At 42.7% G+C, this 23,025-nt stretch overlaps 2 protein-coding genes across 3 annotated transcripts in view; both read right to left on the bottom strand.

Moving 5' to 3' along the window:
- The window catches only part of CMTR1 (cap methyltransferase 1), a 53,468-nt gene extending 47,398 nt beyond the window's left edge, over positions 1-6,070 (bottom strand). Inside the window, 2 exon segments of the mRNA XM_060243468.1 lie at positions 3,507-3,641; positions 5,923-6,070. Coding sequence (XP_060099451.1) covers positions 3,507-3,636 — 130 coding nt within the window. The 5' untranslated portion in view covers positions 3,637-3,641; positions 5,923-6,070.
- Positions 6,071-13,704: 7,634 nt separating this feature from the next.
- RNF8 (ring finger protein 8) overlaps positions 13,705-23,025 on the bottom strand; it is a 28,120-nt gene continuing 18,799 nt past the window's right edge. The window contains exon 8 of one of the 2 annotated variants that reach the window (XM_060244857.1): positions 13,705-16,448. In XM_060244857.1, the coding sequence (XP_060100840.1) occupies positions 16,246-16,448 (203 nt within the window). In that variant the 3' untranslated portion in view covers positions 13,705-16,245. The remainder of the gene's footprint in view (positions 16,449-23,025) is intronic. The other variant, XM_060244865.1, reaches the window with a different exon arrangement.

Here is a 23,025-nt window from a genome sequence, read left to right as displayed (position 1 = left end):
TCTATAACCCTACAATACATCCTCAAAATGTCATAAATTCTCTCTCTCACACACACACACACACACACATCAAAATAACAATTTCAAGTGTTCACAACATCTGTTTTCTACTTGGTTCTACTGTTTTCTGCTTCATCACTAAAAATGTGTATAACCTCTCCCTTTTTTACACCATTCAGATCCCAACTCAGCTTAAGTTTCAACAACATTGTAGTTTGAAAGTCACGGAGTTCCTCAAATTCCTGCAGAGCTGTCAGAGAGAAAGCTAGAAGACAAGACTCACTGGTGGTCCTCAAGCAGAAGCTGGATTATCATGTGCCAGGAATGATCTAGTTTTGGACTTCCTGCATTCACTGGAATTCACTACCACAGGAGGTGGTGGTGGCTACAAGCAGAGACGGCTTCAAGAGGGGATTGGATAAACATATGCAGCAGAGGTCCATCAGCGGCTATTAGCCACAGGATATAGATGGAACTCTCTGTTTGGGGCAGTAATGCTCTGTATTCTTAGTGCTTGGGGGGCAACAGTGGAAGGGCTTCTAGTGTCCTGGCCCCACTAGTGGACCTCCTGATGGCACATGGGTTTTTTTGCCACTGAGTGAGAGTGCTGGAATGGATGTTCTCTTATGTTCTTATGCATTGAGCAAAAGGTTGGAAGATGGTCTATAAGGCCCCTTCCAAGTCTAGGACTCTTCAAGCTTTCTTTTCTCATCAAGTTAGCTCACAGAGTTGAATTAGTTGGATGGGGATTTGTTAGAAAAATTAAATTCAATCATCGTCTGTTCTACCTATACTCTGTACGATGTTGTTAGCCTGACTTCACAGAGTGTTAGAGGGATGAAGGCCCTGAATGGAAGAACAACAGAAAAAAAGCCCCAAGGGTTTTTCCCATTCTTCCAGTGAAAAAACTAGATATTTTGGGAAAGCACTGATTTTTTTTAATGAGTGAAATGCTGCGAAAGACAAGATTTTAGTTATTCAAAATATGTGGCATGGAGATTTTATGTAAGGCAATGTACAACATTAAATAATGTTAATTCCTTGTTTACGCTGGAGACACACAGAGCATATTTTCAAGCATACAGTTATTGCTTAAATGTGATTAATTAATGTATACAGTATGATGTATGTATATAAACACACTACTGAAAGGTTTATTGCTTTTAAGGTTGTTGATGATGATATTGGATTTATATCCCACCCTCCACTCCGAATTTCAGAGTCTCAGAGTGGCTCACAATCTCCTTTATCTTCCTCCCCCACAACAGACACCCTGTGAGGTGGGTGGGGCTGAGAGGGCTCTCACAGCAGCTGCCCTTTCAAGGTCAACCTCTGCCAGAGCTATGGCTGACCCAAGGCCATCCCAGTAGCTGTAAGTGGACGAGTGGGGAATCAAATCTGGATCTCCCAGATAAAACTTAACTCAATATTCAAATATGCTGCTAGCCTTATTATACTGGGTAGGATTCAGACTAAATTAGTAACTTCTACAATTTCCCCTTCACACTCCAGATGCCCTCATGTCAATCCACAGGTTTCCCTGCCCCCAGGAGCAACATTCTGTGGAGATCAGTGGGTTGCAGAAGGAAGGGAAAAGCAGGGAAGTTCTGTTCTACTGGTGGAAAATTTAGTCTGAATCCAATATAAGACAGTTTCTTTGGAGATAACATATTTTCTTTGCAAAACCTAAGATACCAATGCTAAGATATATATCTGTAGTGCTCTCTCTCTCTAGTATTGGGTATACTCAGGTAGCTTGTGGAATGTGAAGGCATTTATAAAACTGAATACTATAAATATGCAAAAAGAGTACAACTTTATATGCTAAATTATAAATGGTGCATGTTGTTAAAGGAGTAAAATTAGTCCGTGCTTGATACATAAATATTGCATATGTTTCACTCCCCACCTCCACCAATTCCTCCCCCACCCCCTGCTTTAATATTTCTGGAAATCTTACATCTCTTGCACAGTATTCATGAGTTCTCTTCAATAGAAATTAGCAGCAGGGAATTTCAGCACCACCAGCTGATTTCTGACCCCATTTATGTCCAACGCAAGTTGGTTGCAGACCCAAGGTGACTAAGTTCAGATATAAATTGGCATCAAGGTCAATAGCACACAAAGCATAGCTCTGTAAACATAACCTCAGAAATACAAAGAACAAATAGAATGAGATCAAACCTCCTTGGTCTACAAGAGATGAGTTCTTCCTACAGCACTTGCTTTTGGCAAGACCTGTGTGAAGACTTTGCTCCGATCATGCGACATATCTTTAATCCCTCCAAGAAACAAGACTTCTTTTCCTGGTCTTTTTTAAGCAACAGAAGGTTTTGTTCCCTGATATGAAAAGGCTACTACGCCAAAAATGAAGCTGAACTAGAGCTGGTGAAGAATTCTTCCTTAAGGAAAAACTGTGATCTCTTTCATCCAATCATAAATTACAAGACCAGTTTTATAATAATCTGTTTAGTTGCATAAAACCACAGAATTTATATATGAACTGCATACCCCTCTAAATATAAGCAAAAAAAATGTTCCTTTCAAATAACTATCATCTACTTCTGTAGGTGAATATAAAACACCAGGCTCAGCCATTAAAACATGAAAGGCTGAAAAATTAGTCTGGCTCCTGATTTTTAAGCTGATGACTAGAGCCAAAGAAAATTTTTTCAAGGCCTAAGCTAGACACAACCCATAAAAAGTTGACAGGCTTATGTTTTCAACATCAAGGGTATTTAGCTCTGCAACATGAGAATCAAGTGTTTTGGAGTACCTTGAAAAAGGCAGCACAGATATCATGTTAGAATGGCAGTCTAGTCTGGGGGCAATATCTGACTTTTACAGAACTGATATAACACCACAATTTAGCTCCTCGGTGTTTTGGAGAGAGGCCAAAGCCAGTCTACTAGCTGCCATCAGCTGTTAGAGCTGGGGGATGGCAGAATACCATCAGTATAGAAACAGCTGAGATAGTAAAACTGTATGGATTTTGTAGATTAACTTGCAAGGCTGTGATAACCATATTTATTATTAAGTGCCTGCCTGAAAAAAACACAAGTGCTGTGGAAACCACATACTGAAAGACATGATTGAATGTATCATGTACAGTGCTCAACAGCAGCAGAGCTTCCTTCTATATCTGCTGGCCTAGTTCTCACTAAACAGTTTGCATGAGCTGCACCACTTCAGAATGAAGGTGGAGGCGCACATCACTAAATGCTTCTCTGTACCAAAAAACTCCCTTCCTACACATGGCAGGCAAAAGGATTATAGCTTAGCCTTCTCTCTGATGTGCCAGTTTTCGATGTGTAGGAACAGATGATGGAGTTCAGAAATCTGCACTGCCCAAACACAGGTTTGCCATATCAGTGTAAACTATGTCAAAGACAACAACCAAAAACACACACCAAAGACAGTGCACAAACAGTTCCAGCTATTCATCCCAAGGAGTCTCCATTTCTAAACTTACCTCCATTTCTAAACAGTACCATTTCTAAACTTACCTTGAGCTGCATGATTACTAAGTTGAGTTTCATCATCTGATGTAGAGCTGAGGGTCAGACCCAGCTCCTCTATCCTTTTCTTCTGCCTCTTCTGTGGGCTGCAGTATTCAGGTTCTTGTCTTCGTTTCATTTTCACTGCAAGCAGGGAAATAAAAAATAGACAGTTTCCAACTCATATGTATCACTTTAAGGCAATGCAACAGTCACGTCAGGGTTTTCATCTCTGTGTTGCAAAGTTGTTTGTTTAAAACAAGAAGAAAAACAGGAAGATGACATAATTTCCACTCCACTATATAAAAAAAATTCATGGGGTCTTTCATTCATTCATTCATCAATTTGAAAACACTTGTTCAGAGCATATACAGGAGCAACATTTTCATTCTAGCACATCTGTCATAAATATATTCTCTTCTAAAGGATCCTAATGGTTTCAACAGAACTTGCTTATAACTCAGGCCACAATCCTAACCATATTTACAAGGGAACAAGTCTGAGATCAGCAGGACTAACTTCTATTGCACATGGATTGTCTGGCTCAGGTTGTAAGAGTGCTTAGGATCACAGAAAAGTAAAAAGATAGGGGACTTATAGACCATAAAAATAAAACCAGTTTAGAAGGAAATTTTGTTGAAAAAACTGCAAAGGAAGAACCAATGTCTGATGGTTCTGATTATATAAACAAAACCTGATTATACAAATAAAACTGGCTATATGAGTTCCTATATATCTGGATAATACAACTGCTAACCAAAACTTTGGCATGGGGCACATATTGGTGCAATTATAACATTACGGTCAAAAGATCAAGACTACAACAAAGGCTGCATGATATATATCACTCCTAGAAAATGCTAATTTGGAAAATACTAGAGAACTGGGGGGAAAGAAGTTACTGTGCTGTATGGGTGTCCTCAGAATATCAGGAACTGTGCTATAATACAGTATTTACTCAAATTCAAGACTATTATTAGTGCTTTCACACATGATTAATAACGCACTTTCTATCTACTTACAATACGCTTCTGTGCTCATTTGCAAATTGATTTAGCCACTACACACTGTAAAATCCAGTTGCAAAGTGCACTGAAAGTGGATTGAATGTGCATTATTCAGGGTGTGCAAAAGCAAACTAGTCTATTCCCCAGATATATCATCAAAAATACAGACAGAATTATCTTAAAACTGCCTACAAGTTACAGTTGCATCCAATACTAAAAGTATCTTTTGTGTAGAACATTGCAGGGTGGGGGGGTTGTCTTACATTCAGAGTTGTCTTCCTTTCAAGTAAACACAGGCATGTGCTTATTGAGGAAAGTGAAACTAATCATTTTTATTGCAGCAGTAATAAAACCAAGAACATTAATAAAAGCTAAGTGTATGTATTTATTTTAAATATTTATATCCTTTCCTTTATCCTATATGTCTCAGGACTCAAGACAGAGATATTATAAAAATCTCCAGGTTAAAAACTATGCTTTCCAGTACTGCCTAATGCTAAGGAGACCAAACCCCAACCAATTCAGAAGACTGTAATGTTCCAAACAACTTCTTCTGTGGTACATTTATTATAGCTAATAAAACTAGTGCAGTTTTTCCCAAAGGATGGCATTGAGCCCAAGAGTTTATTACCTCAGGAAATTTTTTCAATTTATATAAAGACCACTGCGATTTATAAACAAACTTGGAAGGTCTGAAACTTTATTCTGAAGATGTCTCAAATCCTCAATACAATGCTTAACCTTTCAAAAGGAAATGAAGTTATCATAATAGAGAGAACAATCTAAGCACAACTACTTAGAAGTCAGTTCCATGTTACTCAGTGGCATTTACTCCCAGGAGAGTGTCTTTGGGACTCTAGCAGGTATATTTATAGCTAAGCATCACGGAGTTCAGCAGAACTTGTGCCTAGGTGGGGTGCTTAGAATTCAAATCTTGGACGCTTAAGCAGAGCTCACATGAAGCCACCTTCATAGTCATGTAATCTGTCTATGAAAGTTAGTATTATCTATTCTGATTGGTAGTGGATCTCCAGGGTCGGACAGATCTTTCTTATCCGATCTTTTAAACTGAGGACGTCAAGCATTTGAAGACCTTCTGCAAGCAAACCAGATCCTACACCACTGAACTACGGCCATACTTTTAGAACAAAGCAGAAGGGACAAATGCGAAGGAAGGCGAACGAAACAAATGGAAATCAAGGACCGAGAATGACGGGGAAGGGAGGGGGAAAGGCCAGAGCCAGGCAAGAACAGAACTACAAGGACCTGGGATGAAAGAGAGGATTGGCGGGGTACTAAAGAATACTTGTGTGGGGTACACAGAGAGGGAGGAAGGAAAGGGAGCGGGAGGGAAGGCAGAGCCGAGGGAACCCTCCCGTGGTCGCTCTCCCCACCTGCGAGGGCCCGCCTGCACTCACGGGGGAAGGGCAGAGGGGGTTGTGCCTCAGACCTACAGAAACAGAAGGGAAATGCAAGGCTTCAAACCAGCCAGAAGCGTGCCTGGACCGAGAGACGAAGGCTGAGCGAGCCCTCCCAACTCCTCTCCGCCACACTTCAGTTTCGTTTTCCGGCGCTTCAACGGGGGATGGAGCCCTTCCCTCGCGCCCGGCGCGTCCCAGTGACGCGAGGAGGGGGGAGGAGAGCGGGTGTCGGTGTGGCAGAGGCAGAGAGCTGCCCAGCTTCTCCGAGTTGCTGCGCTTCCTAGTGGAGGGCGGCTGGAAATGGCACTGCGCTGAATAGAACAAGCAATAAAAGACAGCGGGGGGGGGGAGGTTATTAAGTTATTTTCTATCTTCCAGTTTCATTCTAGCTTGCAGTTATCATTATGGCTGAGCAAGAGGGCGCTTAGTGGTTGCTGTTAGATTTGCTTTATCTCACTGTCAGGTTTTCAATATGAACAGATTGATGCCTGGCTAAGAGGCGGCTTCTCCAGCTCTTATTTAATTTCCCCCCAGTGAGGACTCAAAGCATCTTACATGGTTCTCTTCCTTCCGTTTTATCCTCACAGCCCTGTGAGGTAGGTTAGGCTAAGGATGTGTGACTGGCTCAGGGTCACCAAGCAAGCTTTCACAGAAGAGTTGTGATTTGCACCAAAGACTGTGGCTGCTAGGCTGCTAGGCGGGAGACTTAAGGCCAGGACCTCCAAGGTAGCCTTCTCGGAAGTGCTACCTGTTCCACGTGCAAGGCAGGAGAGACAGGCACAAATTAGAAGTCTCAATGTGTGGATGAGACGATGGTGTAAGGAGGAAGGGTTTAAGTTTGTTAGGCACTGGGATGCTTTCTGGAACAAGCGGGAGCTGTACAAAAGAGACGGTCTCCACTTGTCACTGGATGGAACCAGGCTGCTGGCGCTTAAAATTAAAAAGGTGGCAGAGCAGTTTTTAAACTAAATCTTGGGGGAAAGCCGACAGGAGATGAAATGTCTCTGGTTCGGGAGGACTCGTCTCAAAGAGATGAAGGGTTAGCTGCTATTTTTCTACCGGGTAACGGACCGGAGTTGTCCACTGTGAAGGCGACAAACAATATGGACTGTCTGCCAGAGTCTCGAGGTGGCAGGAGGATGGTGGCGGGCCTAGCTCGCCTGGGAAATTATAGATGTTTGTATGCAAATGCTAGAAGTGTTCGAAGTAAAATTGGTGAATTGGAATGTTTAGTGTTGGGAGAAAACATAGACATTGTGGGAATTTCAGAAACTTGGTGGAATGAGGAGAATCAGTGGGACACGGTGATTCCTGGATATAAGCTATATCGGAAGGATAGGGAGGGAAGGGTTGGAGGTGGGGTGGCTCTGTATGTCAGAGAGGATATACGGTCCAGTAAGACTGAGGTCAGATAATTAGATTCACTTTTAGAAATGCTTTGGGTTGAAATAGAGGGCCCAAAAGGAAATTTAACTATGGGAGTTTGTTATCGCCCACCAAATCAAAAGAGAGAGGATGATTATAATATGATGGAAGGCTTAAAGATAGCGGCTAAACGTAAAAACTGTGTCGTAATAGGTCATTTTAACTACCCGCAGATTGATTGGGTCAATATGTGTTCTGGTCGAGAGAAAGAGATTGAGTTTCTTGATGCTCTCAATGACTGTGCTATGGAGCAGATGGTCTCAGAACCTACTAGGGGTGGGGTGATCCTGGATTTGGTCCTAAGTAATGCCCAAGACTTGGTGAGAGATGTAAAAGTGATTGCGCCGCTTGGGAGCAGTGACCATAATGTTATTGATTTCACCGTTTGTATAAATAGGGAGTTGTCCAAAAAGACCGCCACAACCACGTTTAACTTTAAAAGGGGTAAATACACTGAGATGAGGAGGCATGTGAGGAGGAAACTGAAAGGAAAGGTACATACAGTCAAAACCCTTGGGGAAGCTTGGACGCTATTTAAAACTATAATTCTAGAAGCTCAGATAAAATACATACCACAAGTTAGGAAAGGCACAAACAGGCATAAGAAAAGGCCTGCGTGGTTAACAAACAAAGTAATGGAAGCTGTAAAAGGTAAGAAGGACTCCTTTAAGCGGTGGAAAACCACTTCAAGTGAGATTAGTAAAAGGGAACACAGGCTGTGGCAAATCAAATGCAAGACTGTGATCAGGCAGGCAAAAAGGGACTATGAGGAGCATATTGCAAAAAACATAAAGACCAACAATAAAAATTTCTTCAAATATATTATAAGTAGGAAACCAGCCAGGGAGGCAGTGGGGCCCTTGGATGACCATGGGGTAAAAGGATTACTGAAGGAGGATAGGGAAATGGCTGAGAAGCTAAATGAATTTTTTGCCTCCGTCTTCACTGTGGAAGACGAGAACTTTTTGCCCGCCCCAGAACCACTGATTTTGGAAGGGGTGTTGAAAGACCTGAGTCAGATTGAGGTGACAAAAGAGGAGGTCCTACAACTGATAGACAAATTAAAAACTAATAAGTCACCGGGTCCGGATGGCATACATCCGAGAGTTCTGAAAGAACTCAAAGTTGAACTTGTGGATCTTCTAACAAAAATCTGTAATCTTTCATTGAAATCTGCCTCCGTTCCTGAGGACTGGAAGGTAGCAAATGTCACCCCCATCTTTAAAAAGGGTTCCAGAGGAGATCCGGGAAATTACAGGCCAGTCAGTCTGACTTCAATACCGGGAAAGTTGGTAGAAACCATTATCAAGGACAGAATGAGTAGGCACATTGATGAACACGGGTTATTGAGGAAGACTCAGCATGGGTTCTGCAAGGGAAGATCTTGCCTCACTAACCTGTTACATTTCTTTGAGGGGGTGAACAAACATGTGGACAAAGGCGACCCGATAGATGTTGTTTACCTTGACTTCCAGAAAGCTTTTGATAAAGTTCCACATCAAAGGCTCCTTAGAAAACTTGAGAGTCATGGAGTAAAAGGACAGGTCCTCTTGTGGATCAAAAACTGGCTTAGTAATAGGAAGCAGAGAGTCAGCATAAATGGGCAGTCTTCGCAGTTGAGGACGGTAAGCAGTGGGGTGCCGCAGGGCTCAGTACTGGGTCCCATGCTCTTTAACTTGTTCATAAATGATTTAGAGTTGGGAGTGAGCAGTGAAGTGGCCAAGTTTGCGGATGACACTAAATTGTTCAGGGTGGTGAGAACCAGAGAGGATTGTGAGGAACTCCAAAGGGATCTGTTGAGGCTGGGTGAGTGGGCGTCAACGTGGCAGATGCGGTTCAATGTGGCCAAGTGCAAAGTAATGCACATTGGGGCCAAGAATCCCAGCTACAAATACAAGTTGATGGGGTGTGAACTGGCAGAGACTGACCAAGAGAGAGATCTTGGGGTCGTGGTAGATAACTCACTGAAAATGTCAAGACAGTGTGCGTCTGCAATAAAAAAGGCCAACGCCATGCTGGGAATTATTAGGAAGGGAATTGAAAACAAATCAGCCAGTATCCTAATGCCACTGTATAAATCGATGGTGCGGTCTCATTTGGAGTACTGTGTGCAGTTCTGGTCGCCGCACCTCAAAAAGGATATTATAGCATTGGAGAAAGTCCAGAGAAGGGCAACTGGAATGATTAAAGGGCTGGAGCACTTTCCCTATGAAGAAAGGTTGAAACGCTTGGGACTCTTTAGCTTGGAGAAACGTCGACTGGGGGGTGACATGATAGAGGTTTACAAGATAATGCATGGGATGGAGAAAGTAGAGAAAGAAGTACTTTTCTCCCTTTCTCACAATACAAGAACTCGTGGGCATTCGATGAAATTGCTGAGCAGAAAGGTTAAAACGGATAAAAGAAAGTACTTCTTCACCCAAAGGGTGATTAACATGTGGAATTCACTGCCACAGGAGGTGGTGGCGGCCACAAGTATAGCCACCTTCAAGAGGGGTTTAGATAAAAATATGGAGCACAGGTCCATCAGTGGCTATCAGCCACAATGTATGTGTGTATATAAAATTTTTTGCCACTGTGTGACACAGAGTGTTGGACTTGATGGGCCGTTGGCCTGATCCAACATGGCTTCTCTTATGTTCTTATGACACATAGATCCTACCTAGTCCAACGCTCATCGCTAACTCATTACAGTATGCTCTTTTCTCTCATCCTAATTCCAAGGTGACTTGAATACAGAAGATTTAACAGCAGGTAAGAAGCTGCATGTCTACTCAGAGGTAAGTTCCACTATGCTCAGTGGAGCTTACTCCCAAGAAATTATTTTAGAATTGCATCTTACTAGACGCGGAAGATAGGTAGCCGTATTTGTCTGTAGCAGTAGAAGAGTCCAGTAGCACCTTTAAAAGTCTCACAAAAACTGGAGTCTTGTGAGTAAAAATTATACTTTGTGAGCTACTGGCATTAAAGTTTGGAGCTAATGCAGTTTGCTCTGGGGCTACTTTTTCCTGAGCTAAGACAAAAATGTGTGAGCTGGAGGCTGAAAAACTGAGCTAACTCACACTAACTCAGTTTAGAGGGAACACTGGTGGGGTATGAGGTTTCATGAGTCATTGCTCACTTCTCAGATACAGCTAGAATGTGAGTCTATCTGCCCTATTCAGGTGGAGTATTTTTTTGCCTCCATCTTCACTGTGGAAGACGAGAAGTGTTTGCCTGTTCCAGAAACACAAATTTTGGAAGGGGCGTTGCAAGACCTGAGTCAGATTGAGGTGACAAGAGAGGAGGTCCTACAACTGACAGACGAATTGAAAACTAATAAGTCACCAGGTCCAGATGGCATAGATCCAAGAGTTCTGAAAGAACTCAAAGTTGAACTTGTGGATCTCCTGACAAAAATATGTAATCTTTCATTGAAAACTGCCTCCATTCCTGAGGACTGGAAGGTTGCAAATGTCACCCCCATCTTTAAAAAGGGTTCCAGAGGAGATCCGGGAAATTACAGGCCAGTCAGTCTGACTTCAATACCGGGAAAGTTGGTAGAAACCATTATCAAGGACAGAATGAGTAGGCACATTGATGAACACGGGTTATTGAGGAAGACTCAGCATGGGTTCTCTAAGGGAAGATCTTGCCTCACTAACCTGTTACAGTTCTTTGAGGGAGTGAACAAACATGTGGACAAAGCGGACCCAATAGATGTTGTTTACCTTGACTTCCAGAAAGCTTTTGATAAAGTTCCTCATCAAAGGCTCCTTAGAAAGCTCAAGTGTCATGGAGTAAAAGGACAGGTCCTCTTGTGGATCAAAAACTGGCTAATTAATAGGAAGCAGAGAGTGAGTATAAATGGGCAGTCTTCACAGTGGAGGATGGTAAGCAGTGGGGTGCCACAGGGCTCAGTACTGGGTTCCATGCTCTTTAACTTGTTCATAAATGATTTGGAGTTGGGAGTGAGCAGTGAAGTGGCCAAGTTTGCAGATGACACTAAATTGTTCAGGGTGGTGAGAACCAGAGAGGATTGTGAGGCACTCCAAAGGGATCTGTTGAGGCTGGGTGAGTGGGCATCAACGTGGCAGATGAAGTTCAATGTGGCCAAGTGCAAAGTAATGCACATTGGGGCCAAGAATCCCAGCTACAAATACAAGTTGATGGGGTGTGAACTGGCAGAGACTGACTGAGAGATCTTGGGATCGTGGTAGATAAACTCACAGAAAATGTCAAGACAGTGTGTGATAGCAATAAAAAAGGCCAACGCCATGCTAGGAATTATTAGGAAGCGAATTGAAAACAAATCAGCCAGTATCCTAATGCCCCTATATAAATCGATGGTGCGGTCTCATTTGGAATACTGTGTGCAATTCTGGTCATCGCACCTCAAAAAGGATATTATAGCATTGGGAAAAGTGCAGAAAAGGGCAACTAGAATGATTAAAGGGTTGGAATACTTTCCCTACGAAGAAAGGTTAAAACGCTTGGGGCTCTTTAGCTTGGAGAAACATCGACTGTGGGGTGACATGATAGAGGTTTACAAGCTAATGCATGGGATGGAGAAAGTAGAAAAAGAAGTACTTTTCTCCCTTTCTCACAATACAAGAACTCGTGGGCATTTGATGAAATTGCTGAGCAGTCAGGTTAAAACCAATAAAAGGAAGTACTTCTTCACCCAAAAGGTGATTAACATGTGGAATTCACTGCCACAGGAGGTGGTGGCAGCTACAAGCATAGACAGCTTCAAGAGGGGTTTATATAAAAATATGGAGCAGAGGTCCATCAGTGGCTATTAGCCACAGTGTGTGTGTAATTTTTTTGGCCACTATGTGATATAGAGTGTTGGACTGGACGGGCCATTGGCCTGATCCAACATGGCATCTCTTACGTTCTTATGAGTAGTTGTGGTGATCTGAAGCAGCAGAACAAAGTTTGAGTCCAATGGCACCTTTAAGACTAAGTTTTAATCACAGTGTAAGTTTTTGTGTGCAAGCATGCTTTGTTAGATATCTGACATGCTTGCACACAAAAGCTTGTACCAATAAAACTTTGTTGGTCTTAATTTGCCTCTGGACAAATTTTGCTCTTTTGGCTGTCCTATATATTTGAAAATGGAATGATTTCAGATGCCAAATGACATTAACAGGCAAATGATAACAGCAGGTGTGATTGGATTAGATATAATATGCAGACAGGTATTAAGCATGGAGAAATCAGCATTGGTAATGAGACAGGAAACCTGAATTGTTGAGCTTCTTATCAGGTGCAATTCAGCAGTCTCTATTTCTAATTTCCCTTTGAAATTGCTTTATAAGATAACTACTTTTAGGTCAGCAACTGAATGTCCTGGAAGGTTAAAATGTCCCCTCATTGGTTTCTGGGTGTTACACTTATGTCCGTTAAGTCTTCAAACAGGCCAGTTCCTTCGACAATGTAGAGGGAAGGGCATTGCTGACGTGCGTTGGCATAAAACCTATTAATGAGCAGGAATATGAACCTGAGATGGTATGGCTGATGTTGCTGGGTCTACTGATGGTGTTGCTAGGATCTATAATGAGAGCCAGGTTGGCATCTTGGTTTACTGAAGGCCTTGGTACCAGCGTCCCTGTGACTGTTTATTATTGTGGGAAGTTGCTTTAGGTTAGCAGGCTGTCTGTAAAAAGAAAAGGTCAGCTCCCAATGCCTGTGTGAGGGAAGCATCACTATCCAGCATGGGTTGCTAGTCATTAATAATGCACTGAATTGGCTGTAGGTGACCACCAGTGGTGTTCCATTAGTCATTGGGGGGGGGGGGGGCTTGTTTTGTAGTAAGCTGTCCCAGAGTATCATTCTGGTCTTTCCAATCTTCCTTACATCAGGATACTGTAGTTGCAAAAATGCCTGCTGCAGATCCTTCAAGTGCGTACCTGGCTGAGTACCTCTGCCTGAGGGGTTGGAGAGCTATATTCTGATTGGTAGAATTCCACATCTTATGCAATCTGTAATGAAGTCTTGACTGAGAATATTCCCAGTCCTTGAAAAAGACACTTATTTGAACTTCAAAATGATCATCTAACTCAGGGGTGGCCAACGGTAGCTCTCCAGATGTTTTTTTGCCTACAACTCCCATCAGCCCCAGCCAGCATGGCCAGTGGCTGATGGGAATTGTAGGCAAAAAACATCTGGAGAGCTACGGCTGGCAATCCCTGAATCCTGTATGTGTTTCTAGTTTGAGTATCACCTTCAGTTCTCCTGCAAGGAATGGATGTCAAATTTGCTGGACCTGCCTTATGCTGGTAGTCATGTTAGCTGCTCAAGAAAGGGAGCTACCCAAAGATAACAAAAGATTTTTTTTCCTTCAAAGGCGGAAATCAGAAGTGTCACAAATTAGAAAAAAAGTAGTGTATATATTTGATAGAACAGGCAAAAAAAAGATTTACAACATTAATACACAAACATAGAACCACCTTTGTGTTCTGTAGAGGTTTCACCAATGTAGAAGAGATCGGCTCTCACTTTTCCTAGACTGGCATCTGTGTGGTTGGTGCTAGAACTATAAGCACAGCGCACACACTAAAAACCAAGTGGTTAAGTATACACCCATTATTTTAACTTAAGGCATGCACCAAGAAAACACTTAAGGATCAGGACTGATCACTCTACAGGCCAAACTAGATGCTATACTTGTTGCCTGCCCCCTCCCTTTAAACAGAATTAACAAGTCCTTTTCCCCAGCACTGCTTCCTTCAAATTAGCAGTTCCACATTACTGCCCTAAAGTAATCAAACAGAAGAACCACAGGAAATCTTGTTTACTAATCTCCTACATCATGTCTAGAGTTTGGCCCCAGCAAAACACAATGTAGCAGCTGATCACTTAATACTCTGCAGATGTTTTGGTTATTACAACTTGCTTCACATGTTAGTCTTCCTCAAAAACATCAGTTAACTGTACAGAATATGTCCTGTTACACATGACTATTGCACTGTGTGTCACATGAAGGGTGCATGCAAGCAGCAGTGGCTTCCAACCCAGTGCCCACAGTGAGATCATCAGTTCTGCTCGTCAGATAGTTCTTCTTCAAAAACATGTTGGCCTGAACTAAATTCTGGAACTCATTAATGTGTTGCAATAATTTATTGACAATAGTATACTCCCAAGAGAATATTAAGTGATACTGAAGTAACCAGCTATTCCTATTAGAGTTTGGAAATGCTTAATATGAAAGCAAAGAAAGGAAGACAGGCAGCCTGATGGGGCTGCACAGACAGCAGGGGAGTATATATCCATTTGTGCCTTAGCAGTGTGAGACTATACAAAACAGAAATTAGAACTGTCTTTCTTTTACACAACTTATACCTTAAATAAACAACGATCAACCTATTTAACAAGCAAATATAGAAAGGTTGCCTACCTAGTTACTTACTTGCTAGTTGGAAACTGAAACCCCTGAAATGGATCCTGGGTTGCTACAAACTAATTCCAGCAACAGTTTTTTAACACTGATAAATATATAACTGTCACATTCATTTGATGGATTCAGCTTTTTCACTCTTTCATCCCATCTACTGAACAATATTTCTGCAAAGTCAAACTCCACCCACACAAAGTTATGTGTTATCGTTTTAGACCTGCTATTCAATCTTGGAAACACAGGGCTTGAGGGGAAACCAGTTAGGGTGCTTTTCATGGAATTTAGGTACAGGATTCTTTGAGGTTTAGGGAAGGGTTAATTTAACCTTGGCAACTACTTCCATTTTTTAAAAGTAGTAACAGCCAGCTAGACTCAACATATTTATGGGATCATAAGGAGAATTACTATTATCAAAGCAGGTTTATGTTACAAAAAGATACTATGCAAGAATGACAAAGAACATGGGCTGCAGGCATCAGGTTCCACACCCTTTTCCATAATTTCTACTTTAACACAGGCCACACCATTATAATGTGCTGGTTTTCTCCTGCAAGCAGCAACCAAGGATACAGAGGAAGGAGGGAAATACACATCATAATGCCATCAGGACTGGGTTGAAATAGTTAGGGACTCACGAGTGGGCTTCCCTTTTTGGCAGCTACCACATATGCTCTGAATTGTGTAGTTCTTTTTTGAACAAAAATCTTAGGACAAATTCTCACTACAATTCCAGAATAACAATAGGCAATACAAGATTTTCAAAGTCTCTCTGCAGGTCTCATAAAATATTTGCACCTAGTTTTGAACACAGGAATGTCTTACAGGAATCTTCCAGAATCTTGCAATTTTAAAATGGTGGCATAAACAGATGGCCCACTGGCTAAATGTGTCCTGGATACCCAGCCTTTCACATTTAAACTTGGCTAAAAACTAAATTAAGCCGAACTACTCAGACAGGGAACCAGTCAGAATCATACAAATTGCCTGGCCGCAGTATCCCTCTTGTCTAAGGAAAAGGAAGCTGCTGGCCTCAGGCTTACAGCCTTGTTCGGCTATGGCTATGTTTGCAGAAGTGAGCAAGGGAAGTAACATTGTTCCTCACTTCAGTACTGTGTCTGTATTGCCCACCCACTACTATAAAGTAAAAGCTGCCTTCAAAATCAAATGCATAAGGGTCCACAGCTCCTACATGACAGATGACAGCTATACTCAAAATAGTTATTTGGCTAAGGTGAATTGGTACCTTCAAGCTAAGTAGCATGTTATTACCCTTATAATTAGTTAAAGCAATAACAGAAACAGAAGTTTATAGTCGCCATTGGTCTAGGATGAAAAGTGGGTTTTGAGTCACACAGTGTTTGATATATGCTTTGGAGATGTTATACATCCATTTAAGAAAGGAAAGAAAAACCCTTTAAATCCACAATTTGGACTGCAGTCTCTTCATTGTTCCAAACGTACAGTCCTTTCTCCCAGCAGACTCCACCCAGCTGCAATGGCAAAGCCCACATTCTTCAGACAACATGCTGGCTATCGGAGTCCCCCTCATAGTCATCGCTTTCATAGCTGCTGACCGACATGATGGAGCGAACAGATGTAAGGCTACTAGTCTCGCTGTCTAATGTTGAGGTAATACTACTGCTCTCACTGTCTGAGAAAGAAGTAAGGCTACTGCTGTCACTTTCTGATGCTGGACTCTCCAGAGCAACCTGCTTCCCTGCAATTAAAAACACACACACGGTGGTTAGCTGAAGACAATGCCAACACTTTAATTTAGGCTAGCAACTTACCAATAAGAATTTTCTTTAACAATCCCATTGGGAGACACTTCACACTTTACTGTTAAAACGCCTAAGCCACTTTCACACTATGAAGAATCCCAGCTGTCAAAGATGTGCATATCATTCATAGCTTATAATGCCATGGTTCCATTTTGTCCTTTTAAATTCAGATACTCTTTCTAAAGTTTAAACCAACTCTTACCCATTCTGTGCCAAACAAAGATGACTTACACAAACTGTTGTTATTAACTACCAGCAAGGGAGAAAGAAGCAGCTTTCCAAATTTTTTAGGGATGCGCACGCATCAGGAGTTTCTAAAGTAGTTTTGTTCGTGACTGGTCAGGCAGCTAAATACTCACCCTTCAATTGTTTTCTAGCCAGTGCTTCACTGGTGACAGTGTACAACAGTGTTTGGGGCCAATGCAACAAGATGTTCTGGCTTTTTTCTGCTCTTCATGTCCCTTCTCCAGGCATACCATCTAAAGACACAAAGATGGGCCCTGTTTTCTCAACATCTTTTCCTTCCATTTAGAGACACTATCATCAGTTGAGCCATCTGTTTCTGTCCAAAACCCTTTGAGAGGCTCAAGCAAGGTTTTTTTAAAAAAAATTAAGGGACACTCAGATTTAAATATTTGTTTTTCAAATAGTTTAAATTTCATTATAAACTCAGGGTTAAACAGCAGAACAGAACAGGCTGGAGAAGCAAGAAGCCTTTGTGCACCTCAAATATCAGATCTGAGAAACTGCAACAGCTACCTGATTTGTGCACCTGATGAAGAACAAAACATCTTACTTCAAACATTACAGAGCAGTTGCAAGGTCTGGATTATCTGTGACTGGACATGAGATATTTTTAGATATTCATGGTGGGGGGAGGTACTGCAGAAGTGGTGTAGCATGACCCCAAATCACCTTTCCTCAATTGTAAAAATGTTAATACTGCATCTCCATATGTGTTTAATAGGAGTTCAGGGAAAGACACTCGGTGCACGCTCAACGTCACTGCCTTTCATAAGGCTTTGTGTACACAGGTGTCCTCAGGATCAGCTCTGTGGGCCTCAAACAAGTTCAAGGGGTTTTTTTGGCAGGTTTTGGGGGTTTAGGAAACTATGCGGCTAGGGGAGGACTGCGAAGCATCCCCCTTTTGGGGAATTTGGGGTCTGGCATAATCCATGACTAGAATTGGAAATACTGGTAACTATGTCATGGCAACTTTGGGTTCTGTTTGAGTTCTGAAAGTACAGAGAGAAAAAGACAAAAATATCTTTACATATGTTTATCATGATAAAATCGCTGCCAAGTCCGCGTTTTTTCATCTTAGGCGGGCAAGGCAGTTGGCCCCCTTTTTGGAGCGCGACGACCTAGCAACAGTGATCCATGCCACGGTCACCTCGAGGTTAGACTACTGTAATGCCCTCTACATGGGGCTGCCCCTGTCCCGAACTCGGAAATTGCAGCTGGTGCAGAATGCCGCGGCCCGGCTGTTATTGGGTCTCCCAAAGCGGGAACACATTCAGCCGGGTCTTCGGACCCTGCACTGGCTTCCAGTAATATACCGAGTCCGGTACAAGGTGCTGGTCATCACCTTTAAAGCCCTATATGGCTTGGGACCTGTCTACCTGAAGGACCGTCTTTCCCCGCACGTTCCCCAGAGAGTACTGAGGTCGGGAACACAAAATCTCCTTACTATCCCTGGGCCGAAGGAAGCCCGTTTGAAATCCACCAGAGAAAGGGCTTTCTCTGTTATGGCCCCTACATGGTGGAATCAGCTGCCGGAAGAGGTGAGGGCCCTGCGGGACCTTGTTCAGTTCCGCAGGGCCTGTAAGACGACCCTCTTCCGGCTAGCCTATACCTAGCTTGAGAATTTTAACGTAACTTGCCAGATTTCTTTTATATACAGTTGAAATATTTATTAATGTTTATTGATAACTATGGTTTTATCTGTTTTTATCTGTTTTAAATGCTGATCCCTTTATATGTTTAAATATTGTAATTTTGCTGGATCTACTACTGGAAGCCGCCCTGAGCCACTCGTGGGAAGGGCGGGATATAAATCTTAAATAAATAAATAAATAAATAAATTGTCAGATGTGATAATCTGAAACACAAAGTGGGAAGCAGGTCCCAAAGTATTGCAAGATTCTGTGTAAATGTTCATGGCTTTTTTACAGCCTACACTTGTGTGTATATAATCTGCCAAGAATTCATTTATTCCATATGAGGCAGTAGCTCAGAAAAGTTTCCACTTCAATAAGTCTGTCAGTTCTGAAGATGCTACAAGATATCTTTGTGTTTGCTGTTACAGACCTATCGTGCCTCCCTGCCTCATTGAAGGATAGGAGAGAATCACTACATGTGAATGTTCAAGAAAAATGAACAGGACCAATCCACAGATCAGGCATATGGTGGTAGGCAAGCTGAAACAGAGAAGTATGTCAGCAGCACACAAGATCTATGCCTTGGGTGACTATAGTACAGGGTTTCCCAAACTTTTTTTCCCCGTGGCCCGTTTACACTTCTCCTTCATGGCCCACTAAAATTCAGGTGTAGACCCAAGAGACTTTTAGGGGTGAAGCCAGGAGACAGGAAATGGCATCACTTCCGGGTGTCACTTCCGGGTCAAGGGCCAACTGATGCCTCTTCCGGGGCACACTTAACCAAAATTCCACCTCTTCCTGCAATGTCACTTCCAGGGCATTTCCCTAAACCTGCCTCTTCTGAAGTAACTTCAGAAAAATCTCTCTGAAACTCATACTGAGCCAAAATGGAGGTGGAAAGTGGGCAGTCTGCAACTTTCTCATACATTCCCAGGGTCCTCTTTCCACCCCCACACCTGCATGCACCTATCTGTGTTCTTCTCCAGCTTGCAAGTATTCCTCATGCCCATGTTCAATTGCCTGCATCACCTACACACCCCTTCCTCAACAGCACTGGTCAGTCAGTGTATGCAGTTGGGAGTGCTGTTGCCATTGCCATCAGGAATGCCAGCACTGTGTACCACCCACACTGGGCCCTGGCAGCTGCTCTACCTCAAAATATGCTGACACATTTAGTAGGCCCTTTCTTCAGCTGCTACTACTGGAACCCTGCCTCAAGCTACAACCAAGCTTGCTTGGTTTCAAGAAAATCTTTTGACAGCTATTTTTCATACTTTTCCTTGGCTGAAACACGGGGAAATTGCTGCGAAAGGTAGTAGAGAATTGTACTGCAATTCATGAATTAATTTCAAGTTACGTGAAGTTCATACAAGCTTTTCTGCAGTTATCCTAAAAAGGATATTTATGAGGGGATTATAGGTTTTTACTGGCTGTGTTCCCCATGCCTTTAAAAGCAACCTGTTGTGCAGATATTTAGCCAGTGAACTTCTTTCATCCTTTTTAATATCTACAGGAGGAGTTTAATTTTTGTGTCAGACAGCTGTTAAAAGCAGGACCAGTAAAATGGTGCCAAGTTCATAGTACTATCACTTTCATTACTGCTGTATATCTCCAATAATCTCTTTCTGCCCCACACCTCTCACTCATGCACACAGACATCTCATAGAAAGGCCAGGTGGCTACAACTGGGGGTGCCAACTTTTCATTGGCAGAGCTCCAATGTCTGCAACAACAGTAGAATGAACAGAAAAGTTACATCCAGTAAAAATGGAAGGAAAGAAAGAAAGAAAGGGAAAGAATGAAATGGAAGGAAAGGAAAAGAAAAGAAAGACATGGAAAGAAAGAACGTAAGAATGTAAGAGAATTGTGACACCAGAAATTATAGCACCTATTTTTATGTATTTTAATCTATATATGTAATTGTATTGTATTCATAATGTTTATCTGCTTTTAATTGAATCATGACGTAGTCATGTCTGTGAGCCGCCCTGAGCCCGCCTTTTGGTGGGGGAGGGCGGGATATAAAAATAAAAATTTATTATTATTATTATTATTATTATTAGAGAACCCATGTTGGATCAGGCCAGTGGACCATCCAGTTCAAAATTCTCTCACACGATGCCCAAAAAGCACCAGAATGTCCACCAGTGGGGCCAGGGCACAAGAAGCCCTCCCACTGTTGCTTCCCCCCCTCCTCCCAGCACCAAGAATACAGAGCATCACTTGCAGGGAAAGAAAGAAAGAAGGGGGGGGGCAAAGAAAAATAAAGCCTTCCTCACCATCAGATGACCCCAGCCAGCAACAATTCTGCGCAGGGGTCATTAGGTAAAAAAAATAGCTACTGGAATGCCCACTCCCCGCCCAGCAGAAAAAAACATTCCCCCTCCCCCTTTTGCCACCACAGGCCTCCCAGGGAAATCTTCCCAAAAGAACATACTGCAAGGCACATGAAAGCTCATACCTTGAAGAACACTTCATAGGTCTAAAGTGCCACTGGACTCCAGCTTTTCTCTCAAACACAGGGTGAGGGGAAGGAGAGGCAGCCCAGCTCCTCTCTGCACAACACAGACATTGGGGGATGGAAGGAAGCAAAATGGAGCTCAGGCTTTGAAGCCTGTGTCAGTCTTCTAGCCTAGCTTTTCTCTGCACAACAGAGAGATGGGGAAAGGAAGGGAGCAGAGCAGAGCTCATGCTTTGCTGGGGGCAGGGCTAGCTAGGGCTTTTCTTGTGACTCGGCATTGAGGCTTCTGTGGACCGGTGCAGGGCCACAACCCAGCAAATGGGAAATGCCGCTCTAGTATACAGTCTGATCCTCTGACAGGCCCTGTGAACAAAGCTAATTCAATGTCCAAGTGACCTAAGCAGCTGTGTAGGGTACCATACTGAAAGCAGGCAGCACAGCAGTCATCTTCATGCATGCCACCATACCCATGCCTCTGGCACCCAGCTCAAGTCCAAGTCAGGCTGCTTTTGCAGCCAGCTGTGTACATGGTAGTATGGCACATGAGGAGGTGTAGCCACCTGCTCCTGAAACTACGTTACCCAGGTTGGGTGGAAGATGGCTGCAGAACCAGCTGCCTTGCAGACAATGAGGGGGCATGGGAGGAGCTTGCTTGAGGCAGCGAACTGCTTTGTGTAGCTCCTGCATATGAATCACTTGAGCATCATCAAATAAATAAACCACCTGCCCAGTGTATTCTGAGTGAAAAATTTGAAAATGTAGTACCTTTGAGGGCATGATTTAGTATTTTTAATGAGTAACCATTACTTCTCTCTTATTTCTATAAAAAAGATCTTCCCTGACCTGGATAACCCAGGCAAGCCCAGTCTCATCAGATCTCGGAAACTAAGCAGGGCCAACCCTGGAAAGTATTTGGATGGGAGACCTTCAGAGAATACTAGGGTCAGGAGGCAGAGGCAGGCTATCAAGCCATACCCCAGGAGGAGTCACCAGTCGTTACCATGATGTTGGAAATATGCGATATTCCTCTCTGACAATGGCACATCTGAAAACAGTCTAGTGAAGCTTTTTCATATCATCAGGAATTGTTTTGGCCTTTCCTACAAAAATGTGCTGAACATTCAGTAAAAAGGTAAAGTCCCCTGTGCAAGCACCAGTTGTTTCCAACTCTGGGATAACGTTGCATCACGTTTTCGCAGCAGATTTTTTTTATGGGGTGGTTTGCTATTGCCTTCCCCAGTCATCCACACTTTCCCTCCAGCAATCTGCATACTCATTTTACCGAGCTCGGAAGGATGGAAGGCTGAGTCAACCTTGAGCCAGCTACTTGAACCCAGCTTCCGCCAGGATCAAACTCAGGTCGTGAGCAGAGCTCGGACTGCAGTATTGCAGCTTTACCACTCTGCGCCACAGGGCTCTTTTCAGTAGACTGCCTTAATTCTTTTCAAATTGTTGACACCTGATCCAGCTTAGGTATTACATTGGTTGTTAGTTCTATACCCAATGGCAGAGCTGGCTTATTTTATTTAATTTTTAGACTGCCCTCCCACATAAAACAGTGATCAGGGCAATGTACATCAGAAAAATTGTTGTAATTGTTGTGATGAATCTGGTTTTGGGATGGAGGATGACCTAATGAATATTGCATCAGGAGAAGAACCAAGAGATCATGTGACCCTGAGTCTCCTAGGAGTTTTCAAGAGATCATGTGACCCTGAGTCTCCTAGGAGTTTTCAATATCATTCATCTTGGTTTTCTTCAAAAATACCTTACAAAGTTAGAGGCAAGGATTTGCAGTAGTTTTACCCTTTCTCCAAACAAGGTTTCAGAAGATGGTCTTGAGAGATTATCCCATGGGAATTAAACAGTGTGGAGTTCTTCAGGGGCCTGTTTTATTACCTATGCAGTACTATGTTCGAAAAGGATCTAGGGGTCTTAGTGGATCATACACTGAACATGAGTCAACAGTGTGATACGGTGGCTAAAAAGGCAAATGCAATTTTGGGCTGTATCAACAAAAGTATCGTGTCCAGATCACGTGATGTGATGGTATCGCTTTACTCTGCTCTGGAAAGACCTCACCTGGAGTATTGTGTTCAGTTCTGGGCACCACATTTTACGAAGGATATAGACAAGCTGGAACAGGTCCAGAGGAGGGCGACAAAGATGGTG

The sequence above is a fragment of the Heteronotia binoei genome, chromosome 1, assembly GCF_032191835.1.
Source record: "Heteronotia binoei isolate CCM8104 ecotype False Entrance Well chromosome 1, APGP_CSIRO_Hbin_v1, whole genome shotgun sequence".
NCBI lineage: Eukaryota > Metazoa > Chordata > Lepidosauria > Squamata > Gekkonidae > Heteronotia > Heteronotia binoei.
Note: the sequence above shows the minus strand (reverse complement) of the source record. Positions and strands in the feature narration are given on the sequence as shown.